This window comes from Elaeis guineensis, chromosome 4 (genome assembly GCF_000442705.2).
Source record: "Elaeis guineensis isolate ETL-2024a chromosome 4, EG11, whole genome shotgun sequence".
NCBI classification, from domain to species: domain Eukaryota; kingdom Viridiplantae; phylum Streptophyta; class Magnoliopsida; order Arecales; family Arecaceae; genus Elaeis; species Elaeis guineensis.
In genome coordinates this window covers 24,440,996-24,460,884 of record NC_025996.2, presented here as the reverse complement: position 1 = coordinate 24,460,884, position 19,889 = coordinate 24,440,996, and the positions used below count along the sequence as shown (strand labels likewise).

Genomic DNA, 19,889 nt, shown 5'->3' with positions numbered 1-19,889 from the left:
TGATTATCACATTATCTCTACGGAAACATTATGGTCTTTGTATTATGTATCTGTTTTGCAAATAAAACAATTGTGCTTTTCGAATTGCTGATACTTTCTAGGAATCTGAACAAAGATCATCAACAAGTTTTTATAGTCAGTATTCTATTTACTAAACTATTACATCTCCGCACATCTCATGTTTGGTTCCATAGAGATTCAGATTAATTAGCAGAATCTACACAGAGATACAGTAAATTCATATGTATATTGACAAGTAGAGCAAACTACACAAACAGCAATACCAAACAAACTTCACATACCACTCAAAGCTGCACAAATTAAGCCAGTAGACTCATGGTAGTACCTGAGTCTCTTTAAGTTGTCTTTCCCTACCAATAAATAAGTAGGTGTCTGCCAAATCTCATCCACATGGATGGATTTCTCAGAAAAGAAATAAAAACTATAAAGAACTCCTAGTGCTCACCACCTGCAGCAGCGTAAGAAGAGGCACAACCATGTAACGCTCCTTGAAAAAGAGAACCTGTCACCTAGCTATTACAGTCTTGCCATCATAACCTTCATAAAATCCACTCACAACTGGGCTCACGATGCCCTTATTTCAGACCACTGATGAAGCCACTCCAAACCGCACGTCATTTATCTCCAAACAGGTAGCCAAGAGATGAGCTGCCACCGGGAGCTGAAAGGACCTTGGTGGAGGGACGACCCTGGAAAAGAATATGAGAACTTTGTGCTATCACATATTAAGGAACTTTGGAATAAAGGAACACATGGGATGTAACAATACTCACCGTGATGAAGTTCCCTGAGTTCTGGCCTTGCGCTCTGTGGTAGTTGTTGGAGATGGCTTTTTCTGGTTGAGTCTCTTGGGCTGTTGCTTTGCTCTTGCTACCTCCATCAGATGGAGGCTGGGGAGACTTGGTGGCCTTGGTAGATCTAGGGGGTGAGACTGGGGCCTCATCTGATTCAAAGAGGTAACCTAGAGAGCTCTGTCCACCTCCGAAGCTCCCACCTCTACTCATCTTGTAGCACTCTGGGAGATGGATGAGTCTATTTTTTCTCTCTTTCCAGCTCTGCTGAGAAGGTGGCATATATTCACAGCGTTTATAGAAGACCGGGGAGCGTGGGGAAGGGGGAGAGAGAGAGAGAGAGGCATACCTCATGCTAGAATGCATGCGGATCATGACATGTAGAATATCCATTTTTTATTCCTCCTTGTTACTGCTAAATGCATACTCTAGAAGCCAAGTTGGTTGATATTTATAAACACTCTAAGGACATAGTTTGTAATTTTGACTTATTAAATTATTAATATTGGGTTATTTCTCCATTTATGTATGTATTTTAGTGTTCATGAACAAAATTAATAGATGATGACATATATTCTCAGGAATTGAGAATTTAAGACATGTATCATTGATGGTTAATTTCTAAATTACTTCAGATTGATAGATTATCACGGAGATGGTGGTTGATCATTGGGTTGATGTATGTATCGCTTCCTTCGGAATAAATGAGTCTTGAGTCTACAAAGTAAGGACACTGGACGAGAGTGCAGGTGGTTGTTAGAGAATAACGATACTGAGTGTGATCATACAAGAAGTTACTTGGATATTTACTCACTCGTCAGTGACTTGCTTAATGCTACAGTGGTGTGACTGGTCTTTGATCTGCAATACCTCGACTATTCACAATGAGATTGCTATAGTTTGATTGTACATACACTTGTTCCTAGTCATTAGAGCCCTTGCGGTATATGTTGGCTGCAGTAGGTTCACTGTAGGATTAGGTTGTATCTAGATGGAATCTATCGATCCTACTATATGAGTAGTCCTATACGATTTACGAGACTGAGTTCAAAAATCTTTTGTCAAGATAGCGTGATTATAAAAAAGGAGTTTCATGAAAAATCACAGGATGAACTCGAGTCGAATAGATCTGACATATGACTGACGATGAGATTTGACGAGTATTCTTTGACCTCTGTCTAGTCGAAATTCATGATAAAAAATCTGTATCACACGGTAATTACACTTAAATTTTTTTTTTCATTCTGCTGCATTGCCACTACATACTGCTAGTGTCACTAGTGGATTGTGAGATCCATCGAGCGTCGTCTTAATGATCGATGATCCTTGATAGGCAGAGTTGGAATTATTCTAATCCATCGAAAGGAGTTTCGATGATATTCTGATAGGGATTATAGTATATCTCACTACTAGATAGAATAGAACAAATGGGATCACACATAATAAAGGTTCTTGTCTGATCAGATGGTTGATTAGCGATTATGAATCACTTTTGGATCTAATCGTCATATAATTGATGATTGATCTAATACAAAAGTTACAAATAATGTAATTTACTAAGAATTAATGAACTGTAGGAGGATTAATCAGTAATTGGATTGCTAATTAGCTTAATCTAATTAAGCAATGGGTTCGGATCAAGTCTAATTGAATTGGATTTGATTTGGCTTGGTTTGGGTTTGATTAGATCAAGTCTAATTAGATTATGAGATAATCCAATTGTAAGAGAGACTAATTCCTTATTTGATTAGAACTTGGGTGCACCTAATTTCTAATTGGATTAGGATCTAATTGGGTTCCTAGTTAAACTAGGATTTTTTTCAATTTGATTGCAACTAATTCCTAATCAAATTAGATTTGATTAGGGTTTGACCAAAGCATCATGAGAAGTCCCAAGTCAACTGCAATTTGATTAGGGTTTGACCAAAGCATCATGAGAAGTCCCAAGTCAACTGGGATTTTCTCTCTCTCCTTGCACCCAACTAATCCCACACCCCATGTATTACCACGCGCCCCCTCTCTTAGGATTTGCATGAGATATCTCATGCTAATATAAAGCCATGCCCCATAGCCTTCATGGAAAAAAAAAAAAGAGAGGAGGCATTTAAGAGTTGGATGCCCCAATCCCAAGGCCCTATCTGCTAAGGCTTTGACCTTATCCCAAATCCCTTGCACGCCATATTATAAGGGATTATTTTTGGGCATGGGAGAGAGGATTCTCAATGTGAAAAAGGATCTGAAAGTTACCTTGGGGCGTGAGGTTTTAGAGAGGAAGCGTGGACCCTTCTTAGGCATGGGCTTAGGGAGAAAAGAAAGATAGCCTTCATCTTCTTCCTTCTCTTCTTTCTCCTCCTCTTTTTCTTCTTCCTCTAAGAGAGTCTAAGAGAAAAAAAAAAGATCTGTTCAATTATCAAGCAAGCGATCTCTGCAACCATCAAGAAAGCAATTTTTACAAGAGAACTAGCACTCCGATGAGATCAAAAGTTTTTGATCAGATCAAGATCTCATGTGGATATCTGTAAAGGTCGGATACTTATATAGCTTCAAAAGAATCAGAAGACATCCATGATTATCAATTCGTGGTGAAGATCAACCCGCACAAAGATATGAAGATTAGATTTTCTTTTCTTATGTCTTAAATTTTATATTTTGATTTTCTTAATTTTATTTATCGTATGAAGATCCTGTTGCCTGATTTAAATTAGATCTGATGCATGTTGTAGATTAAAAAAAATTAATCTATTTTGTATTTCGCTATATTCGTGATTTTTAAAAGTTAAAAATCTGCATGCATGAAATCATGGCATTCTAACCATTACTTTCACTATTGCAATATATTTTGTATCTTAAACTTCGAGTTAAACTTACTGATATAAGGGATCTGAGATCAAAAGGAAGATGCTCATGATACATTATTATATTCCGAACTAATGATTCATTCGAGCTACATTAATAAGCCATGTCAATAGACAAAGCCTATATATTAGTATATATGAGATCAAATTATATATATATATTTATATTGAATGGCTGCTAGTCCATGGACTCTATGAGAAGATGTTTGCAATTAGAATTTTTGCATTCAAATTCTTAGTTTATGAGTGAGAGAGAGAGAGAGAGAGAGAGACAAACACACTACATGCATCTATATTTGTCCTAAACAATTTTTCGTAAGTTGAATATTGGTTATACTACACCAATATAATACACAACTTCTGCACCCGTATTCATACTAATGTGTGATATTGCTCCCACTTTCAAATTTTCATGTGAAAGGAATAATGATGCTTCCATATTTTGGGGAAGAAAAGAAATCATGAGGCGTGAAGGCTAAATATGTGCAAGTCATGCATATTCAATGTGTTAAACAGCATTAATTTTGCTACCTTGGTTGCGTTTGGACCTCTTCTATGTGAACTTACATCTTAATTATGAGCACCAATCTTATTCTAATTTAAAAAAAGAAAAGCAAAGACTCTATTTTTTTTTTTTTTTTGGTACAGAAGAAAAGATTCCATCCAATGCATGCTTGCAAACCTCATCCTAGAGTTCACATACATGATACATGTTATGCTTGGTGGTTCTTCAGGTCGCCAAGGCCAACGTGTTGGTTAGATGTCAGTATCAGATGGGATCACCGGGCCTCTAGGAGAAGACGTCCGATGGGGATCAATTCCAATGACAGCTTTTCTTGCACACCCAATTGATAACTACTGCTATTTTATCATTGAAATTGGACCTTCCTAGATATACTTTAGGTTAATTCACCACCAAACTAAAATCTTTTCAGAGTACTGCATCAAATAAAATAATCATGATCATCCGGAAAAAAGAAAAAAAAAAAAAGAAAGGCGCATCTTAAGGACCATTACGGACCCTACCGTGTAGGGTACTTTGGACATGACTGACCTAAAGTAACAGCTCGGCCCTCTCCGGCCACAAAATTGAAGGAAGCTGAAAAATGGCTTCCTGGAGAATGGTGAATTGTGTTGGGTGAATCGGTGGTTGTGAAGCTTTGTTATGAAAGGACGTAACCGTGACCCCTCGAAGAGAAAAGACGTTACTGCAAGAAGGGTACGGTGCTGTGAGGTGGCTATCTATTTTCCTGTGGGGCTTTCAACTGTAGTCTGTAGTGGATTTTGCCATAGTATTTGCCAACTTTTGGCTTGTTTCTCGAACTAATGATGTTGATAATACTGATTATGATATAACAACAACAACAATAATAATAGCAACAGAAGTAATAACAATATGGGATAGTATTTAATGGTTAAAATTAGATGAAGACTTTGTGTTGGCTATGAATGTACGGTAGCTCACATACTTGAGATTTGCTACTACTTATACAAGCATCAAAGTTCTAATATTACTATAATAAATTTTACTATGATATTTTTTTATAATATTTTATTATAAAAATATTTAAAATATTATATATTATATTTTTATATATTTATTATTTTTAAAAAAATAATATTATTTATTATTTTGCCTCTTTCTCCTCTGTATCCCTCGTCAGCTTCTCCGAATCCCCCACCCCCGTCGTCGTCACTCATGGCTCCTCTGTCTCTTTCCACTCACAGCTCCTCTGAGCTAAGCCCCCCACCTGCTCCTCTATCTCCCTTCCTTCACCGGCATCTTCTTCGCACCCCCTCGGGACCCACGACGCTTCCGCCCTCAGTCCCAACCCCCTATGGCACCCATGGCTTCTCTGCACCATCCGCTTTTAGCTTCTCAGTGCCATCTCTCGCATTCCCACCCACCGCCACCCCCCTCCAAATGCTAGTGGCTCTTCCGCCTATGATCCCCCACCACTCCCACGGCGCTTATGAAAGACGTGGCTTTTCTGCGCCAATGCCCCCACCCCACCTCCAGCATCGGTGGCTCCTCCACCCTCAATCATCCACACCCAACCCCTCACCCACTGCGCAGTGGCTGCAGAGGATCACGGCTTTTTCGCACCCACTCTCCTTTCCCATCCAAACAATGTAGCGGCTCATTCTTCTTCGATGATGAAGAAGATCATTTTTGAAAAAAAAGTTCAACTTATTTACAAATCATCATCAATTTTAATATTAAAATAATTTTAATTTTAAAATATTTATGGTACTAATCATATACATTACACTCCAACTGCTTAAAATTTGAATGCTCTATATTTAATCAAATGATGAAAATAAAAAAAAATAAAAAATTAAAATATTTTTTTAGAGTACCATAGCAAAATCCTACCATAATTGATATGGTGGAAGCAAATGGGTAGATTGAATGTAACACCCTAATATCGTTTCATTCTACTAGCATTTGTGCTTGAACCATTGCATTGCTTTATATAGTAACTTAATTACTCCTGATATACCTCCTAGATAATTGTACTGGAATATCTAAGAGACAATAACTAATACTTACGCTAAACTCTATAAGGCACTCCTCACCATGAGTAGTAGCATTAAACAGTTCTTGGACCGTAGGAGGAACAAAAATCATAATAATAAATAAGTCAACACGTTTGAATATAACAGTATCTAGAGCCACCTCCACCGATGTGGAGGGCTTGTAAAATATCTTGATTGGCTTGCATGATGTCTTCGTTTGCAAACCAACGCTTTCATACCTTCGCAATCACGTGCTTATTTTTTTACTTTTTGTTCATGCAAACCAACGCTTTCATATTCCTTGAACTTTGTGCAGCAGGAGACTGCTGCTGGTCTCACCAAAGTTGCCACGGAGAACGCGAGCAAAAGGGCCTGGCCAATTGCACCAGAACCAAAACTTCCAAGAACTGGATGTTTGGAAATTAATGCCAGCCATAACACTTTCTTTGAGATCCTATATATATAGAGTTGACAAAATATGATCCGATCTATCAATCGATTCATTCATAAATAAATTTAAATTTAGATCAAATAAATTTGATCATAAATAGATCTACCTGTTTAGCCTGTTTAATATTTGGATCAGATTTGATTTTAGATATTTAACCATTTTAATCCATTTCATATTCAATCGGATTGAATCAGATTACCTATTTAAATCATTTAATCTGTTTAACCTATTTAAAACTTATTTAATTTATTTTTGATTAATTTAATTCTATTTATTTAATTTTTAATCTATTTAAAATCTATTTAACTGTTTAAGATCTGCTAAACCTATTTTCGATTCATTTAATTTGATCCATTTAACTTGTTTAATTCATTTAATCTGTTTAATAAATGAATTAAATGGATCAGATCGAATTATTTGTTTAATAAAATATTGGATTCATATTTAAATTTTTGATCCATTTAATAAATAGATGGATCTAATTGATGATTTTCTGATTCGACCGTTTAATAAACAGATCAAATCTAATTGATAATTTTTTAATCTGATCTATATTGATTCGATCTATATCTGTACATCCTGACCTAATTGCCATCACTATCTCATAAAGCCACGATGACACCGTCACACCACCCTATATTAAACACCCATTCATCAAAATTTGACGTGAATGAGCTATTGGCGGGATTCGGAATCAAACTTCCACCCACTTTGTTTCCGTGGGCACAGGACTTGAACCAATGCCATCACAACCTAACCCCGAATGACTTCGCCAACCCTGCCATCGCCACCAGTTACTGAATTGGGCGACTGCGTTCCCCCTTAGCTTTTTATCTCCCCTCTTACCTAACAAATCTCCCCTCTGTCCTCCGCCTGCGCTGGAGATCTCCCCATACCATGCCCATGAAGTCCGGCTCGGACTCACCGTCGTTCCCAATGAGTGGGTGAAGTAGCTGTTTGATTAAATTCCATCAAAAATTACCTTTGTGATGTTCATGATGCATAGTGATATGATATTTTCTTATCTGAATGTTTTGTTCTCATTATAAGTATGGTTGTAAACCAATTTTTGCAATCCTCTTCCATTTTCTCATGCTAACTTGAGCGTCCACTGGTTTTTTTGAGTAAAAGGAGAGTAGTGGTGAATTCAACTACTCATCTGAAGTTTTATTCAAATACAAAGATCAAAGAAATTATAAAGATATGGTAAAGGGCAGCACAGAAAAAATTCATAGTGATACAATATTTCTTATCTAATTTCTGGCCATATTATCATCTGCTGCGAAGAATGAAGACAAAATTAAAAGTTGGGGACTCGATAGATATTTAACTAACATTCTAACGTGATGTTGTTGAACGTATGCCAGAATGCCTCGATGCTTTGATTTTTTTCATACAATTCATATATATTAAGCAAGAATATGGCGCTAAAGCAAGAATGCATGAAACAAAAGGAATTGGACTGACATTCTAGGGAATGGATTCATAATATATTAATGATAGTTGCATCAGACTGATTTTCTTGTCTTGGTAAAGACGTAAGTTATTTGATCATTTATATTTCATTTAATAGAGTTTTAAATGTGTTTTCAGAAAACCTCTTAATTTATGGTATAATGCGAATGCAAATATTATATATTTTCTCCATCGTCATTTTAGTTTATTTGATAGATTCATTAATTCTCACCTATGATCATTGTATGTGCTCATTTAATAGCATAGAACATTTCACATCGAGCGTTGCTTTTGCAATTTGTACATTACTGCCTTTTAAATTGTTAATGTATGGTTGTCATATAATATTGATGATTGTAGTGCAACTTATATAGCATCATATTATATATATTAAAGAAATTATTTCGTTGATCTAATATGTTCTCGAATAATGCCACTCATTCATATAAAATTATTCTAAACTAATAACAGTGCTATTGTACTTGGAGTAGCAGCATGTAGACATAGTGTTGGCCAAAGGACTCGTACAACTTGCTGCAAATAAAAGGACCATGCTCGCCCAGTGACATGATAGGCCCAAGCCAAGCTATACTAAACTTGAGCGAGGCAACAATAATCAATTTAAGATCAATTAGCTACCTATTTTTATTTTTTATTGCTGAATCAGTCTATTAGCAAAGTCCATTTTCCAATCACATTCTTTTAAATTAGCAATTCAGTAACCTGGATTATTACTAGCAATTCGGTGATTTTGAATGACCTGTCAGCCATGACTATACTGTTGGAATTTTTTATAAGATGTATTTCTATTGATTATAGATTGATTGTTTACTTAGATTTATTACAAAATGTGGGTTAAGTTATCGTCTAAATAAATTGTTAAGGAGTTCATAATTATCTGTGATCGTATTATTATTTTTGATCCTATTATCTTAATCATATGATATAAGAGATATTGGTATAGGTCTGATTTGGTTAATGGGCTTTGCAACATATGGACTCATTAACATTACTCACTGGATCAGATCTCCATTCCACTCCTATATATATCCACTATCTGTTGAAATCCTAGGGCATCACAATTTCTACGTTATTAAGAGATATCCATCCCATTGAGGAGATGAGCATAACAATAGAGATGGAGAAGAAATCTATTCTGTCATTATTTTTTCTTCCATAGGATATTAGTACAGCTATCATTAATGGTTGATCAGAGTCTTCGAGGGATGTTTCGATTTCATCTCTAATTTCTGTTATAATTTTTTGTTCTAATCTCCAATATAGTGTTTATGAAAATCCTATATACACTTCTTTCATAAGACATTGGTAGGAATTTTCTGATGAGTTTTTTGATTACCCGGAAAAGGTAAGTTGTAATGTACCACCATAGTATAGTTTAAATTAGTCTACATGGTATCGATCTCAGTTAACGAAGCTTTGGTTGAAACCAAGTCTTTCAGCCAAAACGGATGGAAGTCAGCTGGGCATCGACAGTCGTAAAAGATGGAAAAGCAGAAGAAAGACGAGAAAAGAATGAGAAGACGGACGAAGGGGAAGTGAGGGGAGGAGGGGAGAGAAGATGGAGTTATCACCTCACATTGAAACCCTGGAGGCCTCACAGCCAGCACTCATTTCCTGTGCGCGGTGGTGATCAGCAACCCCCAGCCCATCCTGTGATCACAAATGAAACAATAAAGTATGTTAAAATTTAACGGTTGAATATAGAGGTGAAAGTACTAAATGAATAAAGGCTAAGACTAACATCTTAAAATCATCTAGCAATGGACATTAAACAACCGCAAAACTACCTCTGAAGCACTAAATGTCCAACAGATACTAATAAAGGAAAATCTGCGAGTAGAGATAATTCTGATTGATCTAGATCTAATCATGTGCCATCATACCATAGAGCTCTGATCGATCGCAGCAACGTAACACAATATCTTCTTCACTAGTACACTCAGTCCATGTTGGCCTCTGCATCTGGATCAAGAGGAAAGCGAGACAATTTGAGGAGATGACAAGGAGGAACTGGAAAAAGACGGGAGGGAATGTGGAGACTTCCGTTTTTCTTATTGTGTTTTTTTCTCTCTTTTTTTTTTTTTTATACAAAATGGTAAGCACATAATGAGTGGACAGCATCATGAACATGCATTACCTATCAAAAGGCTGCTGTCGACTAGTCTAATAGACGAACCGGATTGGGCTTTACCCAATTCTTTTCTCAAAAGAAACAAAGAATTCTGACTGAGGTCCACCTGTCAACCTGCGGTCTGCCTGTGTCACGTGCATGTAAACTGCTTTCTTGACAATCAACAAGCGCAAGCTATATATATTATGCATCGGAAAGCCTCTGTGTATAATTTGTGGTGCAATAAAATTAACATAGAACACATTATTTAATTATATTAGAGCACATAATCATTACTTTTTAATATATATTTAATATCTATAATTTTATTTTTTTAAAAAAATTTGAATGATAAAAATATCTCTCTTATTCTGAAAAAATTATGATATGCTACGATCAAATTATAACTTTCTGTACACAGGATGTCATAATTTTTTTTGAAAATTATAAAGAGAGAATAATATTTTCGTCATTAAAAATTGATAAAATTTTTAGATGATAAAAATGTCTCTTCCTTTCTCATGACATCATATAGTTAAATTATGAGTAGAAAATCATAATTTGACCGTAAGATGTCATAATATGACCATAAAATATCATAATTTTTTTAAAAAAGAAAAAATATTTTCGTTGTTGGTGCAAAAATCTGCTTGCGCCGGAGAAGCTGGAGTCAGAGAAGCCGCGGTCGCCGCCGGGACCTGCAAGGGAAGTCTAAACCGGAGGTGGGGTTGCTCCGGCAAGACCCTCCGACGCTCAAGTCAGTTCTCTGCCTCAACAAGAATGGAGTGTCCGAACGGAGAATTTAGCAGAGTTTTGAGGTAAGAAAATGAGCTTAGAGAATAACGTATCTGAGTCCCCCTTTTATAGGCGGAGGGGGCAACGGATTGATGGTGACACCTGTAACCGTCTGGTAGTGGGCCGCCCGTGGTCAGGAGAATTTATTGCGAGAGGTAGTGGAGCGGAATCGTGGCTGTTACCGCAGCTCGCCACGTGGAATCAGTTGCAGGGAGTGGGGCAGCGTCCGTTGTCGTGACTTGCCAGCGGATGGGAGAATCGCCCGGTATCCGTCGCAGGAGGTGGAGCATGTTCGTGGCCGTTATCGTGGCCTGCCAGGGGGTAGTGGAGCCGTGCGGAATCCGCCACAGGAAGTGGGGCAGGGCGACGACGGTTACTGCGGCTTGTCAGGGAATGATGGAGCCACGCGGAATCCGTCATGGGAAGTGGAGCAGGGTCGTGGCCATTTCGGTGGCCCGCCAGGGGGCGCGGATCTGTTGATTGAAGCTCGACGACGGTCGGAGCCCGGCCTCTGTAGAGGTCCGGGAGAGGTCCTCCTGGCGGCTGGGGTCGTGGGCGGAGTCTGACCTCCGTGGGAGCCCGGGCGGAGCCGTGCTGCAGGGGATGTCGGAGGCGGAGCCCGCTCCCGTAGGAGTCCGGGCGGAGCTGCGGTTGGTGTCGGAGGCGGAGCCCGGCTCCCGTAGGAGTCCGGGCGGAGCTGCTCTGTAGTTGATGTCGAAGGCGGAGCCCGGCTCCCGTAGGAGTCCGGACAGAGTCCTCTGCAATCAAAGTTAGAGGTGAAGTCCGGCTCCCGTAGGAGTCCAGACGGAGCTTACCAGTAGTTGATACTGAGAGCGGAGCCTGGCTCCCGTAGGAGTCCGGGCGGAGCTGTGCTGCAGTCGATGTCGGAGGCGGAGCCCGGCTCCCGTAGGAGTCCGGGCAGAGCTGCGGTTAGTGTCGGAGGCGGAGCCCGGCTCCCGTAGGAGTCCGGGCGAAGCTGCTCTGTAGTTGATGTCGAAGGCGGAGCCCGGCTCCCGTAGGAGTCCGGGCGGAGTCCTCTGCAATCAAAGTTAGAGGTGAAGTCCGGCTCCCGTAGGAGTCCGGACGGAGCTTACCAGCAGTTGATACTGAGAGCGCAGCCTGACTCCCGTAGGAGTCCGGGCGGAGCTGTGCTGCAGTCGATGTCGGAGGCGGAGCCCGGCTCCCGTAGGAGTCCGGGCGGAGCTGCGGTTGGTGTCGGAGGCGGAGTCCGGCTCCCGTAGGAGTCCGGGCGGAGCTGCGGTTGGTGTCGGAGGCGGAGCCAGGCTCCCGTAGGAGTCCGGGCGGAGCTGTTCTGTTCCGTCATTGATTCCGTTGTGGGTATTTTATACCCAACACCAGTCCCCCTACTTCCGAGTTTGAATTTCAAATGAAGGAAGTACAGAGAGAGAGATGGGTACAGCCGGAACCGTCCCTTCGAATCCTGCGCACTGCCGCCTCCAGATATTTTGGCATTAAATGAGCGCGTGACGGAGTCTTTTCGAATTGGAGCGGTACGAGGGGACGCTTCGAAAATCCCGTAGGTACACTGGCCTAGGTACGGTGCAATTATGGTCCTGCCAACCGTCAGCCGCTTTTAGCCGTCTGCCAGGGGGAGTGGGACACGTGTTGGACGCGGACTGGCCTGGGGGATTCGCGATCATTATGGCGTCGGATCCCAGGGTCTATTTAAACCCGTCCTCCCCCCTTCAGGCGTCCTACTCCATTCCTGAGTTTCCGCTGGTGTCTGTCCTCTCCTCGAGAGCCCTGGTTTAGTGAGCGTCCTCTCGAGCCGTAGGCGCCTCCTGTTTCTCGTCCCCCAGGTCCCTCAGAGCAACATAGGTTAGTGCCAGCCTTCCTCTCGCCGCCTAGGGGCTTCTCCTCTCTCCATTACTTTTGTGCCTCCCTCCGAGTTAGCCTCCGGCGTCTCGTTCTCCTTTCGGTCTGTCTTTTTAGGGTCTTTTAGATCCTCCCTTCGAAACTACTCAAAATGTCTTCTGACTCTTCTGCTCCCGGCAGTTCTGAGAGTTCCTCCGCTTCAAACCCTCAGGTCGCTGTCTCTACGGACGAGCTTGCGTCCGGGGCAGGGCCTCGCCCGATTTTTGCATCGGGCGTTATTCCATGTTCGTCGACTTCGGAGGAGCTCCTTCTGGTAAGAGTTCGGTATGGGATTCCTCCGGAGTACGACCTGGAGCTTCCTGGTCCCTCTGATCGGGCCTGCACTCCTCCTCCCGATCGCTTTTGTTTGTATCAGGAAGCGTTCCGTGCCGGACTCCGGCTTCCGCTTCCTGCCTTCGTCGCCGCCTTCTTCCGCTTCTTGGATATCTCTCTTGCTTCCGTGGCCCCGAACTCCTTTAGGTTTCTGATAGGGTTTCTCTCCCTCTGCCACATAGCCGAGGTCCAGCCGTCCCTCTCCTTGTTCAGACATTTTTATACCTTCAAATGCCATCCTTCGGCGAAGGACTGGTGGTACTTCTCCCCCCAGTTTGGTAAGAAGGGGTTGCTGAAGGGCGCCCCTTCTTCGATTCACAATTGGAAGGAGAAATTTCTCTTCGTCCACTGCTCGACCCTGGAGCTGGGCCTGCCCCCTTGGGGGTCTCTGAGGGATTCCGTCCGTCGGGCTCCCAGCCTGGGGGAGGACGACCTTCAGGCCGCTCAGAAGCTCCTAACTTATCCCGCTCCTTCCCTTCCTAATCTTCTGAGGGAGCAGCTTCTTTTCAACATCGGCCTGAGCCCTCAGGATCCAGCAAGTACTCATCTTATCTTTTCTTTTTCTTGCCTTCCTCTTCTTCTTCTCTTTACTTTTTCCTTCCCGCTCTTTTCTTTCTCTTTCTTTCTCTCTTCTTTTTTCTCTCTTTTCTTTCTTTTTTTTTTTTTTGGCTGATCGGTGTCGCTTCTCTTCTTCTTCTTCTTCTTTTTCTTTTCTTTTTTTTTTTTTTTTTTTTAGCAATGGACGCCGAAGCAACGCGGATGCTTGCCAGGGGCATGAGGGCTCAGAAGAGGAAGGGCGCGACGGCCTCTGGATCGGCGAAGAGGGCCAGGGCGGAGGAGACGAGCTTGGCTGCGCCCGTCCAGGCGGCCCCGACCATCGACATTCCTTCAGATGCCGAGCCAGTGGCCCCCCGGGCTTCCCCGAGGAGCCCGCCGACTGGGGCCCCGCATCGGGGGTTCGCCCCACGGAGGCGCCTGCCGCGGGGAGGAGGAGGAAATCGGTGGCTCGCAGGGCGAGTAGCCACCGAGCTATTGCAGACGAGTCCGTCTGCTCCGAGGGGGGATCGGAGAACCCCTTCAACGATGGGGACTTGATCAGGCGGCTACTCGACGGCTGCATCCTATCCGACGTCGTGGAGAGGATCGATCGCGTCGATCCTGAGCAGCGGGCTTGGGACTCTTTGGGGTCCTTCCTCGAGGTAAGCAGATATTTACTTACACGGTCACCCGGCCTTTGTCGTAATTCTTTATCCATCCTTGCAGATTGGGCACCAGCTCTTTGCCTATGTCGGGACGGCGAGCCGCATGAGGAGGGACCTCCTTCAGGTGGAGGAACGCTACCAAGCCGAGGTCGCCCGCCTCCAAGCGAAGACGGCCGAAGTAGGCACCCTCCGGGAGGCCCTGGAAACAGAGAGGCGAGCCCGGGAAGAGGAGAGACAAGCCCGAAAAGAGGAGAGATGGATCTTGGAGGAGTCGGCGAGGAAGGCGGAGGCCGAGGTCGGCCATTTGGTCGAGCAAACCCCGGTTCTGGTTCGGAGGCCAGGGCCCTTGCGGTGGAGGAGTTCAAGGCCTCTGCGGAGATGAGGGAACTGAACGTCCAGTTCGGCCAGGAGGCGTTTACTAAGGGGTTCGAGCTCTGCCAAGAGAAGGTGGCCAGCAGATTCCCCGACCTCGATCTCAGCTTTCTTGAGGAGTCTGAAGACGAGGCCGGCCCTTCGTCCGCCGCCACCGCAGTCGCACCCCCCGCACCGAGTTCTCCACCTCCTGCCCCTGAGGTCTGAGACCTCTGATCTTGTGCCCTTATTTTGTTACCATATTTCCTTTCTGTTTGTCTTCAAAATTATTCAATCAATAAAGTCGAATTTCTTGTTGTGGATGGCCTCTTCTTCCCCCTCCTCCTCCTTTCTGCTTTTCTTCTCGTAATGAGTCGATCTTTTACGCTCGCATCTTCCGATGTCAGTGCCCTGCTGAAGCACTCCCTTGCCCCTGGGGGTCCCGCTGAAATCAACAATCCAGCGGCTGAAAAAAGAGGTCCTCCACCTGACGAAGAAGTTGAAGAAGTCGGAAGGCGAGCTCCGCAAGTCGAGAGAATGCCATTCCGAAGCCGTCGCTGAGGCCGCCCACTTTAGGAGTCTCCAAGTGAAGGCAATCATGGATTACAGCCGAAGGAAGGCGAACTTCACAAAGGAGCTCGAGGAATGCAAGAAGAGTGCCAGCGATCGAACTTGGGCTCAAGAGGCCAGGATCAGCGCCCTTAAGGCGGAGCTATCAGCTGCGAAGAGGAAGATCAGCCAGTTGGAAGGAAACTCATCCCGGCTTCTGGCACGAGTTGATGATGAACAGAAGTGGTCGCAGAAGGTCTCCGACCTCCAGAAGCAGCTTCAAGACGCCGAGATGAGCTACGATGTGCAGCGGGCCAGCTGGCACCGGCAAGTGGAAGAGTACAAAGGGAGATTCTGGAAGGCGGCGGACGAGGTCGTTCATCTCCAGAGGCAGCTGGTTACTAGGGTGCAGCTTACTTCCGCCCAAGATACCGAAGAGCTCCAAGCCCTGAGAGGGATGGAGGTGATAACCCTAGGTTGAGGGATGGAGGTGATAACCCTAGGTCGGAGGGAGCAGGACCTCCTTAGAGCTCTTTTATCTTTATGTCTTACCATGTAGTTATTTTCTTTTTGTCATTTTGTCCTTCTTTCCCTGGCCGTCCTGGCCTTGTAGTACGTATATCGGGAATGGAAAAAAAGCGCCTTGTGTTACCTTATCCACGCGTAGCACTGATATTGTCGTCTGTTGGACCTTTCTTGTCGTTCGGCTTGTCTGACGTAGATGTCATCGTGGGGGGGGCTCTTTCCTTTCATCCGACCTTGTTACGCGGTCGAGTTTCACCACCATTATTAACCCTTGCTGCAGAAGTGGCGGATGGAGCCCGGCTTCCGTAGGAGTCCGGGCGAAGTCTTCCTTGGCGTAGGAATCCGGCTCCCGTAGGAGGCCGGGTGAAGTCTTCCTTGGCGGCGGAACCCGGCTCCCGTAGGAGTCCGGGTGAAGTCCTCCTTGGCGGCGGAACCCGGCTCCCGTAGGAGTCTGGGTGAAGTCTTCCTTGGCGTAGAAACCCGGCTCCCGTAGGAGTCCGGACCTTCCATTTTGCTCGAGCCGGCGTGAGGTTCTCTTCTCGTTACCAGCCTGGCTTGTGGGGGCGCATTAGGGCGCTGTAAGGCCTCTCCCCCCTCCGGTCTAAAAGAACCGGGCCTTCAACTTTGCTCATGTCAGGATGAGGTTCTCCTCCTGTTCCTGACATGGCTGCGGGGGCACATTAGGGCGTTGCAAGGCCTCTCCCCCCATCCGGTCTAAAAGAACCGGGCCTTTGACTTTGCTCAAGTTAGGGCGAGGTTCTCCTCCTGTCCCTAACAGGGCTGTGGGGGCACATTAGGGCGTTGCAAGGCCTCTCCCTCCATCCGGTCTAAAAGAACCGGACCTTTGACTTTGCTCAAGTTAGGGCGAGGTTCTCCTCCTGTCCCTAACAGGGCTGTGGGGGCACATTAGGGCGTTGCAAGGCCTCTCCCCCCATCCGATCTAAAAGAACCGGGCCTTTGACTTTGCTCATGTCAGGACGAGGTTCTCCTCCTGTTCCTGACATGGCTGTATTTTTGGAGGGATCATATCCGGTCATAATACATCCACGCTAGGTGGGAGGGGCACGTTAGCTAGAAAGAAAAGTAGATTCAAGGCGAAATAGTAAGTGATACATTTACAGTTTTTCGCTCCTCCTTGAGGCCCTCCGGTGATGGAGTCGATGGTCCCGATGGGAGGTCGGTCCCCGGGTTGCTCCTCCCTTTTCTGCGGTTCAGGCGGTGGGAGGGCTCTTGGCCGGTCTCCTCTACCCTCAGGCCTGCGGCGGATGAATCTGTCGAGTCGACCTCGCCGAATGAGCTCTTCGATCTCGTCCTGGAGCTGGATGCATTCCTCCGTGTCGTGGCCGTGGTCACGGTGGTAGAGGCAGAATTTGTTGGGGTTGCGCTTCTCGGGATGTGTGCGCATCCTCTCCGGCCTAGGGAGCTGCTCCCTGACCTCCATTAGTACCTAGGCCTTCGAGGCGTTGAGGGGGGCATAGTTGCAGAATTTCCCTGGTAGGGAACCCCGCCGAAACCTGCGGTCCGGGCTTCTCAGCCTGCGTGCCCGGGGTGGAGTAAGGGCGCGCTTATGTCCAGGAGGGGATCGGGAACGTGGCCGGGCTTCCTTTGGCCTTTTCTCAACTGCGGGCTTACTCGAATCTCCCGCTTGACGCTCCCTTGCAGTCTCTTCATCCTTCATTTTGAAGGTCTCTTCCGCTCGGGCGTATCCTTCGACCCGAGCCAGTAAATCGGCAAAATCTCTGGGGTACTTCTTTTCCAGGGAGTACAAAAGATCATTCTTCTGAAGGCCACCTTTCAAGGCGGCCATGGCAACTGACTGGTCCAAGTTCCGGACCTCCAACGCCGCGATGTTAAAGCGGTTGACGTAGGCCCGTATGGACTCCCCTTCCCTCTGCTTGATGTTGATGAGGGACTCCGAACCCTTCCGGGGATGCCGGCTGCTGACAAAATGGGCCACAAATTGGTGGCTCATTTGATCGAAGGAAAATATGGTACCCGGCTTCAGAGCCGAGTACCAGTTCCTCGCTGCTCCCTTCAAGGTAGACGGAAAAACCCGGCACAAGATGGCGTCAGGAGCGCCGTGAAGCAGCATCATCGTTCGGAAGGCCTCCAGATGATCAACCGGGTCCGACGTCCCGTCGTAGCTTTCGAACTGGAGAAGCTTGAAGTTCGGCGGGATCGGTTCCTGCATAATCGTTTGAGAGAAGGGAGGGTCAGTGCAAATATCCTCACCATAAGCGGGAGGCACGTGGCGGAGTTCTTCGATCCGCCGGTTCATCTCCTGGAGCCTCCGGTCCAGGAAATCCTCTCGACTTCGAGTCTCGAGGGTCCTTTGACAGAACGGGGGTAGGGATCTTCCAGGGGTGGAGTCGTGATCCGATTGAGGGCTTTCTACCCTCGGATTCGCCCTCCCGGGAAGGACGGGGTGGCTGGCCCAGGTGGCCCGCCCCGCCACCGAGTTCTGGCATTCCGGAGACGCCCCCTCCGGATGCGCCGACGCCTGTGGTTGCTGCTGCTGCATTGCTTGTACGGCTTCGACGAGGCCTTTGACCTGTTGTGCCAGCAAGTCAAACTGCTCCGCGTCGACCGCCACCGCCGGAGGGGGAGGAGGAGGAGGCTGAGAAACCGGAGGGGAGGTCGGAGCCTGAGATCTGGCCGCGGAGGCCGTAGACCGCCGGGTGGACGCCTTGCGCGGAGGCATCGAGTGCCGATCTCGCGGGGGAAGATTAGGAGTGGGTGACGGAGAAACGTCGGAGGCGGCTCCATTGAACACTCCTTTAAGAACAAGGGTACTGCGAAGACACAGCCCCTTCCTCTAGCGCCAATCCTGTTGGTGCAAAAATCTGCTTGCGCCGGAGAAGCTGGAGTCGGGGAAGCCGCGGTCGCCGTCGGGACCTGCAAGGGAAGTCTAAACCGGAGGTGGGGTTGCTCCGGCAAGACCCTCCGACGCTCAAGTCAGTTCTCTGCCTCAACAAGAATGGAGTGCCCGAACGGAGAATTTAGCAGAGTTTTGAGGTAAGAAAATGAGCTTAGAGAATAACGTATCTGAGTCCCCCTTTTATAGGCGGAGGGGGCAACGGATTGATGGTGACACCTGTAACCGTCTGGTAGTGGGCCGCCCGTGGTCAGGGAAATTTATTGCGAGAGGTAGTGGAGCGGAATCGTGGCTGTTACCGCAGCTCGCCACGTGGAATCAGTTGCAGGGAGTGGGGCAGCGTCCGTTGTCGTGACTTGCCAGCGGATGGGAGAATCGCCCGGTATCCGTCGCAGGAGGTGGAGCAGGTTCGTGGCCGTTATCGTGGTCTGCCAGGGAGTAGTGGAGCCGTGCGGAATCCGCCACAGGAAGTGGGGCAGGGCGGCGACGGTTACTGCGGCTTGTCAGGGAATGATGGAGCCGCGCGGAATCCGTCATGGGAAGTGGAGCAGGGTCGTGGCCGTTTCGGTGGCCCGCCAGGGGGCGCGGATCTGTTGATTGAAGCTCGGCGACGGTCGGAGCCCGGCCTCTGTAGAGGTCCGGGAGAGGTCCTTCTGGCGGCTGGGGTCGTGGGCGGAGTCTGACCTCCGTGGGAGCCCGGACGGAGCCGTGCTGCAGGGGATGTCGGAGGTGGAGCCCGGCTCCCGTAGGAGTCCGGGCGGAGCTGCGGTTGGTGTCGGAGGCGGAGCCCGGCTCCCGTAGGAGTCCGGGCGGAGCTGCTCTGTAGTTGATGTCGAAGGCGGAGCCCGGCTCCCGTAGGAGTCCGGGCGGAGTCCTCTGCAATCAAAGTTAGAGGTGAAGTCCGGCTCCCGTAGGAGTCCGGACGGAGCTTACCAGCAGTTGATACTGAGAGCGGAGCCTGGCTCCCGTAGGAGTCCGGGCGGAGCTGTGCTGCAGTCGATGTCGGAGGCAGAGCCCGGCTCCCGTAGGAGTCCGGGCGGAGCTGCGGTTGGTGTCGGAGGCGGAGCCCGGCTCCCGTAGGAGTCCGGGCGGAGCTGCTCTGTAGTTGATGTCGAAGGTGGAGCCCGGCTCCCGTAGGAGTCCGGGCGGAGTCCTCTGCA

At 46.4% G+C, this 19,889-nt stretch overlaps 1 protein-coding gene across 3 annotated transcripts; it reads right to left on the bottom strand.

Annotated features, from left to right (window-relative positions):
* Positions 1-254: 254 nt before the first annotated feature.
* Positions 255-10,119, bottom strand: LOC105043315 (protein SPIRAL1-like 5). Of its 3 annotated transcripts, none has more exons than XM_019849989.3 (4): positions 9,998-10,119; positions 9,686-9,764; positions 795-1,079; positions 255-710 (listed from the first exon to the last, which is right to left on the bottom strand). In XM_019849989.3, the coding sequence occupies exons 3-4, from the start codon at positions 1,023-1,025 to the stop codon at positions 636-638; spliced, it is 306 nt and encodes a 101-aa protein (XP_019705548.1). In that variant the 5' UTR covers positions 1,026-1,079; positions 9,686-9,764; positions 9,998-10,119; the 3' UTR covers positions 255-635. The 3 variants fall into 3 exon arrangements, with proteins under 3 accessions (XP_019705548.1, XP_010919118.1, XP_029120182.2); XM_010920816.3 differs by having other exon boundaries at positions 795-1,076; XM_029264349.2 differs by lacking the exons at positions 9,686-9,764; positions 9,998-10,119 and having other exon boundaries at positions 795-1,154.
* Between the last annotated feature and the right edge of the window lie 9,770 nt (positions 10,120-19,889).